Genomic DNA, 9,573 nt, shown 5'->3' with positions numbered 1-9,573 from the left:
AAAAATTCAATGTATATGTATGTATAATTGATTTATCGATCGAATATTAAAATCGATACGTTGAAGGTATGATTAGAAAAGAAAAATATTGATCGATGCGTATATATAAATCGTATAAATAATGAATATCTTAATTTTTTCCTTATAATCATCGAATAATTCAAATTAGGCGAATATAAATACACATCCATATAAATAAAAAAATATATATATATGTTTATATATATATATTTTGTTGTTGTTGCTATATATATATATGTATATATATATATTCATATATATATAAATATATATATCGTTGAATTAATTGAATATGTGCATTTACGAAAAACGTTGTTACACAATTTTCTAGCCTAATCCCACGTCGAGAGACATCATTACCAAGAAACCCACGATGGCGGCCCAGCTGGCGAGTTTACCGTTTCCGCTGCAAATAGAAAAATGTTTAGAGAGACACTTGCGTCGATATTACGTAATTCAATACTCGTTAACGAATATTATGTTTCTCTTCTGTATTATTATACTGTTAACAAATATCATTTGTCATTATTTTGACTTTTATTTTATTTTATTTTATTTTAATTGTTTTTGTGATAGAATTAAAACACATATTCACAAAGTGCGGATGTCAATATATTTAAAAATAATGCAATACTGTTTTTTGATTATTAGTATTGTTATTAAAGACACGTATTTGTGAATCCTAATTAGTTAATACATTTTATTTATTTGATAAATCATTCAAGTTCCTTATCAATTCGTGATACGTTCCGTTTCATTTTCAAACCGATCCAATTGTCATAAATAATTTTTCAAACAAATTCATCTCTCATATTACTTCTGTTATACGATTAATTTTCAAATAAAATATAATTGCAAATTAATATTATTATTATTATTATATATACTATAACGTTAAAATAGTTCGATCAAACGAACAAAAACTCCAATGTTATAAAATCAAAAAAGAAAAAGGGCACGAAACTTCTCATCGCCATAGAAAAATAATAATAATAGTAAAACGATTGTTCGATCGATAGATGAGAAAGGACAATGAAAAATAGAGAGAATGAAAACAAAAAACAAACAAACAAAATAAAGTATCACGACGATGTGGGACAGAGGGTGGGTGGAGGGGGTGGGGTTGAATGAAGATGGCGAGAAATAAAAAGGGTTTTTTCTCGCGACTTACAAGTAGGGATTAAAGAAGAAGACACACACGCACACACACACACACACAATGCACGTACGTACGTACGGTACGCACGCACGCACGCGTCTTTCTGTGCCACGGTATTGCACGTCACGGCTTGTTGATTTTGTAAATTATACACGGCCATCAATTTTAACGGCCGGTGAAATGCGCCGTTGTGTTTCGGTGGGCGTTCTACCACATCAATCATATCCGCGTGGTAAATACCTCCCTTCTTCGGTTGCTCTCAGAAAATTTGTATTTTTATTGCCCATTATCGTCTTACACATACACATACACACACACGTTGTTGACTTTCAAATCTCTGGACAATCGCAGTCGTACGTGTGTGTCAACGTTATAAGTTGTGTTTGTCTGTGTATATGTGTGCGTGCGTATCGTCTCTTCGTCATCGATTGTCGTCAACTGTCATCGTCTTTTTCTCGTTTCCTGCTCATACTCAATCGGCTATAAAATATATATATTTATCTTTTTAAGTATGCGTGTATTATTGGGTTACTCAAATAAAAAAAAAAAATAAGGAACGTTTATACACCGATTTACAAAATATAATATATTCCCCATTTATGTATAATATACATATAATATTATTATATATAATTATATTATAATACTTATACGTATTTTGTATAGGATTCGTGAAAAAAATTGGTCTCATAATTAGTGGTTTGACTGGACCTGGGGAGGAGAACACCATAGGTATTCTGAATAACTGTTCTTTAATCATTAAACTATTCAATGTTTTACACGAATGTCTATTTTATTATTTGGTGTATGAAAATTATTGTTTGATTATTACATACACGTAATATATCAATGTTTTTTTTCATCAGTACGAACTTTCCAGGCAATCAAATGTTTTTGAAATGTTGAAATATTGGGTTGCCTGGTTGTTTGAATTTAAATTAGGTCGATCATATTTTTGTACGAATAATTCGTATAATTAATTGACGATAAATCAATGTGTTAAAAATAACGTATAACGATATAATATAAAATTTCAATATATGTAACACATGTGTATTATATAACGTTGAATATTTATATTTGTTTCTTCTTTTTCATCTTCTATATACCTGTCTTCTGTTGTATCTTACTGATAAAAAAAGGAAAAAGGAATAAAAAAGAAAGAAAAGGTGAGAAGGATAATTGGAAGTGAACTACCGTGAGAACTAACTCAAATGGTAGATAATTTAAAACGAAACTAAGAAAATAAATAAATAAAGAAAGAAAGATATAAAGAAAGAAATGAAAAAAAAAAGATATTAGAAAGAAAACAACTAAGCGTTCCTATTCACCGAGCAAAGGGAAAATTTAAATTGTAAGAAATGTATAGTTGTTTCCGTGAAAAAAAGATAGTAAACGTTTCTTATACTTTTTCATCTTCTATTCCATTCTCATCTTCTCTCGTCATCTTTTATTTTCTTTTTCTTCTTCTTCTCATTTACTCGACAAGAAAGATAAATTCTCTCTAAAGATGAAGGTATTCCACTCGATATCTTCTAACTCTTTAAAACTTGTACCAATAACCTTCTACTCCCTCCTCCTCCTCCCCCTCTCACCTTCTCACTCCTGAACGAAGGATCTCGCTAACCTTCCCCTCCCTCTGCCACCACCACCGCCAACATCACCACCACCACCTTAACCCCTTTTCTTTCTTTTCATCTTTCCGATCTTGGTTTTTTCTTTTCTTTTCTTTTTTGTTCTTTGTTTTTTTTTTTATTTTTTTTTTATTATTCGTAAGAGAAATAATCGTCCGACCGTATCGACTTCTCAGCATGAATCGATTAACATCGCGATTTACCTTTCTATTAAACACATTATAAAGAGACCTCGTAAATATAATATAATCAAACAATTTATTTTAAATCGCGTTAGTAACAGAACGAATGATCGATCGATCGATCGATCGATCGATCGATTCGTCGTAATAAAAAAAAAAAGAGAAAAGAAAAGAAAAGAACTAACAAGATATATGCTTAATAATTGTCAAATACGAATGTGGAATAAAATGATTTTAATATGAAACGACGAGCGAAAGGGGATTTTTTATTAACGTCTCTCGCTTGAAGTTTAAAATATTTGTTAAATTTTCAACGAAAATTTTACGAATTTCTCGCGTCAGGCGGAAAGAAAAATTAGAAAATTAAAAGAGAGAAAGGATCGATTCGTAAAGAAAAATAAACCAAAAAAATTACGAATGAAAAAGTTCGATAGGTGAGGTAGTACGTTTGGTATGAAAGTAATGGATCGTATTAGAAAAAAAAAAACATCAGTTAAAAATGAAACAGAGAGAAAGAAAGAGAGAGAGAAATAAAGAAAGAGAGAGAGAAGAGAGAGAGAGATAGATAGAAAATTAATGAATCGTATGAGAAAAACAGAAAGAGAGAGAAAAGCAGTCATGAGGTAATGAAAACTTGATCTCATTTTTTTCAAGAGAGAAAGAGAAAAAGAAGAAGAATAAGAAAGAGAGACAGAGAGAGAGAGAGACTAATGCGTTGATAAAGCAGATTCGATCGTTAATTAGCGGTTAAGTATACCGGAATACTTCTCGTTAGTTTTCACACCGAAAAGATCACACGGGTTTGATTTGGAGGGTTGCACCGAGGTCGTGCAACGGTTTTCTTAGAAACGAGGGGAGAGGAATAGATGAAAGAAGAAAGAAAGAAAAAAGAGAGTGAGAGAGAGAGAGGTGTATTTTCACTTTTGTGTTTTCCGGGTCCTCGAGGGTTCCCGAGGGAGCCAGTCGAGGTCGACTGTCTCAGGAGTCTTCTCTCTACGTTCAGAGATGCTTCACCTAAGTAACAACCAAGAAGGAAAATAAAATAAAAAGGAAGAGAGAGAAAGAGAAGGATGAAAAAAGAAAAAGAAAAAGAGAGAGAGAGAGAGAGAGAAACGGAGAAAACTAGCGGCTCTTTTGGTATACACTGGCAAGACGGTTAGATCGCACGCGAAATACAAAAGAAGCCAATTATAATGACAATGCTCGTACGGTTTAGGCCGAGGTTCTGAGCCTGGGAAAGAAATTTGCTCTGCACGTTCGTTTTAACGCGTTCGCGAAAGAGTGAGAGAGAACAAGAGAAAGAAAGAATGAGAGAGAGTGAGAGAGAAAGAGAGAAAAATAAAGATTAAGTTGACTCTACTATCTACGGCACTGCCGTCACGCGCCATTGTACCGTAATCGTTCTCGAATATAACCACTGACGAATATGTGTGCAAAGTATTTCACTGTAATTTATCTTTTAATCATAATTATAATCAAATTTGTCTATATATATGTGTGTGTTTTTGTTTATTTAGTTTGATTTTATAATTTAAACGTTCGTTTAAATCGAAGTTGAGTAACTTTTGCACAAACAAATTTTTCGTATGTAGTATATTTATGACACTTAATTTCGTTTCTACGAATAAATATTTCGATAGTATTAATTATTATAATTGTATATGATATAATTAAGACGATGGAATCGATTAAATATATTTTTGTTAACACATTTACTTGATGATTTATTTTGTGTAATATTCATTAATTTGAATGATATATGACAAATAATGAAATGAATTTTTCGTCATATAATTGTTCGCACAATTAATTATTATAAAGATTCAAATTAGACAATTTAATTAAAGCAATAAATCATTTAATCAATATTTGATATAAAATTATTGAATATATGTGTAATTAATTATTCTATTGTTTTGAAAGAGATAACATTTAGTATATTATAAATAAATTTTGATCCATATAATAGTATCGTGGGGTTAGACGATTGACATACTCGACGATGACACACCAACTACCGGAATATATTTTCTCTCAAAAATCGTGACGTACATTTTTCTTACGAGCTACTTATTTCTTTCCACGTACATATTTAAATATTCACGTATTTATGCATGTATTTATATATATGTATGTATGTATGTATGTATCTATGTATGTATGTATGTATTTACGTATCACGATCGTGTTCAAAAGAGAAGCGAAACGATCGGATTTCTCGATCAAACGGAGAAATCGCTAGTTAATAAAAATAGCACGCCCTCGAAACGCTCGTGCTCGAACGTTAAGTATTGTTTTTGAAGTAACCAACTTTGCCGACGAATCGCTAAATTCCAAGGAATTTTACTGGAATTCCAACTTCTTCTACTTTATTTCTTTCTTTCTTTTACTCACTCATTCATGTCAATAAAAAGTATGAAATCACTCAATTTATTTAAGCCATACCGATCGATCGATTGAGTGTGTTCAATAATTCAACAATTTTTTTCAAAAAGAATATATGTGAAAATCTTTGCGGTAAAAATGAAAACAACCCCCTAATTGAATTATTAAAATAGGAAAACACGTAGGTATATATATATATATACTCATTCATTTTTTAAAAGCTCTAATTAATTTATAAGATATCTGATACTACAAAATTTAAATTACTTTAATTAATCAAACAACTATTTTACTGGAATTCCTTCTTATACTCTTTATTTCTTTTTTACTATTATTCAGTAAAACGTACTCAATTACTCAATTTATTTAGCCATACCGATCTATCGAGTGTTCAATAATTCAACAATGTTTTTGTTCCATACGATATATGAAAATCTCTACAGTAAAGAAAATAAAAACCAACCCTAATTGAATTATTCAAATAGTATTTCAAAAAAACAAAATCTCAATTAATTTTGTTAAATGAAAAATATTCAAACAAGACATCTCGATAATTCCAAATCCGAATAAATTGTATTAAATTAAACAATAATATAAACATTATTTTCACGTTATAAAAGATACAAAAAAAAAAAGAAAAGAAAAAAGAAAACGAAAGAAGAAAAAGAAGAAGAAGAAGAAAAATATGAAAGAAAGGAAAGGGTGTAAGCCCTAAAATAAATTTTGGGTATTGTGTCGGTGGGAAAAGCTTCTTCCGCCCTTCTGACTCCATACTCTACCTCGAATTCTAATTCATAGTGAATAGGACCGGAGGGTGAAACGTGAGACGGAAATAGGTGCAAGTGCAGTACGGTACCTTTACCAACCACTGGACGATGGTTAACAGACAATTAAAAATAAAAAAAAAAAAGCATGGAAAGAGACCGAGAGAGAACGGGGGAAAAAGAAAGAAAGAAAGAAAAGAACAAAATAGAAAAGAACATAAAAGAAGGGCGGCGAGTTTAGGGTAGACGAGAGTAAAATAAAACTGGACTCAGTTGAAGAAACGAGTTATATAAACCTTCTTCTTCTTCTTCTTCTTCTTCTTTTGGTGCGAACCCGTGAAGAACCCTTTTTGTTATGCTCAAACGATTTTTCTGTTTTTTCTCTTTTTTTTTTAAAACATCTGAACGATATAATTTTTAATCCTAATCTCGGTAGACCTGAGGTATATACACAATCCATCGATATTCTTAATAATTAATTTTAAAAATACTAAATTATCATTTTTTAAAAATGGCATTTACAAGTTGCCATCACACTGGCAAGAAATCATAAGTAATGATAGAAATTATATTCTACAATAAATATTATTAAATATATGAAAATTGTGTTATTTTTTTTTCGATTCAAAAATGGACAGAACTTTCCGGTAGACCTAATATATTATTCAAAGAGTGAATAAAGAAAATAATTGAATAAAGATAAATAAAAAAATGTACCTTTCGTGAGCTTCCGGAATGATATCATCAATGACAACATAAATCATGGCTCCTGCTGCGAAAGCCAATGCATAAGGTAAAGCAGGTGCTGCTAACGTCACCCCCGCAGCACCAAGGACACCAGCGATTGGTTCAACCATACCAGAAAGCTGCCCATACCAGAAGCTCTTCAAAGTGCTGATCCCTGCTGCCTGTAAGGGCAATGAAACTGCCAAGCCCTCGGGAAAATTCTGAATGCCAATTCCGATTGCTAGGTTTCTGCAATCATAAATAGGGAAAAAATATCTGCATTTGAATTTTTCAAGAGTCATCGTTTATTAAACGCGTTCGTTTATATAACCACTGGATGTTATAATTAAAAATTCGATTGATTTATTATTATTGTCAGCAACAAAAATAACATAACGAATAAAACTTTGCTTCAATTTATCATTGTTTATTGAATTTGTATAAAAAAAAAGGTGGAATATCTTACCTAAAAGTTTATAATGTGAATCTTTTTAAATAATATTATTATTAATATTTTGTGTGTATGACAAATTATTTATTTCATTGAAAACCAAAAAAAAAAGATAAATAAAACTACGACAATCTTCGAATCTTTTACGATCGTTTCGTTGATAAGAACAATCCTCTATTAGAAACATTTGTTCCTATTTGTAAAATTGTACAAATTATTTATTCATTTGATCAATTTTTGCTGAATCATCCAGCACAATACGATCATATCAAATTTATAATAAAACACTTTATAAAACAAAAAAAAAACAATTCATCCTTCCAATCGTTCAATTGTTAAATGCGGACAAAAAAAAGTATCGTCGAATTAATTAATATTTCATAATTCTTCAAACGTTCATATATAAATATGAGATACAATACAATTACAAATAATATATAATCCAAAATATATAATTAGAATTAGAAATAAAATTATATTATAAATAATCTTAACGTGGCACACACACACACACACACACACACACAAAGATCAAAGCAGAAAACACAAAATGTGAAATCTCATCTGGAGAAGATTCGAAATAAGAGAGTTTAGAACAGCGAATGGATGAATGGTTGGTTGGCTTATTGGGAGAGGGAAAGGGATAGAAGCAGAGACAGATGCAGGGGGGAGGGGGAGGGGGAAGGGGGAGGGGAGGGTTGTATTGGAAGAAACGATTAGGAGGTATACGAGAAATTCGCCTGATCACGCTTATAAATTATCATTGCTAAAGAGAAAGAAAAAGAGAAAGAGAGAGARAGAGARAGAGHGAGAGAGAGAGAGAGAGAGAGAGAGAGAGAGAGAGAGAAAAAAAAAGATTCTAACGTGGTGGATCGTATCGATTCTCGGAAGGAAAAACTGGATTCCATAAAGCGGAAGAGGAGACGATGACTCGAGTCTTGGGTCTCTGAAATCTTGCGAGAGAAAGAGAGAAAGAGATAGATAGATAGAGATAGAGAGAGAGAGAGAGTTGTGCCTCTTGCAAAAATCCTGGTTCGCATCATCAAAAGAAAGAAAAGTAGAGAGGGTGGGAAAAAGGGGAAGGGGGATAGGTAAGCATGTTCGAGTAAGCGAAAGATCCGACAATAAGAAGAAAAGCATGGTGGTGACTCTCTGATATAGCTGTTGCTGTATTGCTATTTCTGCTATTGGTGCTATTATTGATTCTGATGCTGATGGTGCTATTGGTGTTACTGCAGAACTGTTGCTACTGCTACTGCTGTTACTGGTTAGCTTCGAAACGAGAAAAGCCGAGTTCTTGAAACTGGTCGACGAGCTTCGTCGACATTCTCAACATTTTTCCATCTGCTCTTTCTCTACCCCACTGTGCCACCCCAACAACCATCGCAGATACTTTGCCATGTTGGAAATCAGACTCCTGTTTCCTTCTTCTTCTTCTTCTTCTACTATCATCATTTTCTATCTTCTATCTTTTATCTTTATCTTTATCTTTATCTTTATCTTCATCTTCATCTTCTTCTTGTTCTTCTGTTTCTGTGTATATCTTTGTACGCATGTGTATGCGCATGTGTTGTGTGTGTGTGGGTATCTTTTTATCGAATTTTGTTCCTACCGAGTCCAGTTTCTCATTGCACTCGTAAATAAGATGTGAATGGACGTCTACTCTGACCTTCTCCTATTTTTTTGGTGTGTGTGTGTGTGTGTCACATAATATACATATCATGTGTGGTCATTCAAGTTGGAATTCTTGCGTGTATAAATACAGATACGTATATTTTATCTGATAAGATTAATCCGATCACGTAATACTTTCTCAACGTGTTTCTTATCTTTTTCTTTTTTTTTTGCTTTTTTTTTAACAATATCGTAGAAATTCTTGCATTAACAAATGATATATATATATGTTACCGTCGAAGCCGGAAATCACTCATTGCTAGTAATTCCTCGGCATTGTCATTAATGAAAAGAGCATTCCAATGAAGTCGGAAACAGAAGAATTCTTACAGTTTTTCCTAAGCATTGAACATAATACTCTGATATTCTATAGAATATCAAATTACTATTTAACAACGTTGAAAAGAAACATTCTCGTGCACAGACACATGCAGCCATATGATCACACAATATCAGAGATTGCAATGCTGTAAATTGTGCATCTTTGCAATGCTTTGAAAAGTTTTGGTAAATATTTTGTATACTTTTAGCAAATGGATTTTAATGATTTTTCTATTAAATTAAAGTACACTCTTTT

At 31.8% G+C, this 9,573-nt stretch overlaps 1 protein-coding gene across 2 annotated transcripts in view; it reads right to left on the bottom strand.

Annotated features, from left to right (window-relative positions):
* Positions 1 to 243: 243 nt before the first annotated feature.
* Positions 244 to 9,573, bottom strand: part of LOC106791907 (zinc transporter ZIP11) — a 51,341-nt gene continuing 42,011 nt past the window's right edge. For both annotated transcript variants that reach the window (XM_014757918.1, XM_014757923.1), the window contains exons 5-6: positions 6,863 to 7,120; positions 244 to 427 (exon numbers count right to left, since the gene is read on the bottom strand). In XM_014757918.1, the coding sequence (XP_014613404.1) occupies positions 349 to 427; positions 6,863 to 7,120 (337 nt within the window). In that variant the 3' untranslated portion in view covers positions 244 to 348. The remainder of the gene's footprint in view (positions 428 to 6,862; positions 7,121 to 9,573) is intronic.

The sequence above is a fragment of the Polistes canadensis genome, unplaced genomic scaffold, assembly GCF_001313835.1.
Source record: "Polistes canadensis isolate GaletaPanama2010 unplaced genomic scaffold, ASM131383v1 scaffold_8, whole genome shotgun sequence".
In the NCBI taxonomy this organism is placed as follows: Eukaryota; Metazoa; Arthropoda; class Insecta; order Hymenoptera; family Vespidae; genus Polistes; species Polistes canadensis.
This window is presented reverse-complemented; position numbering and strand designations above follow the sequence as displayed.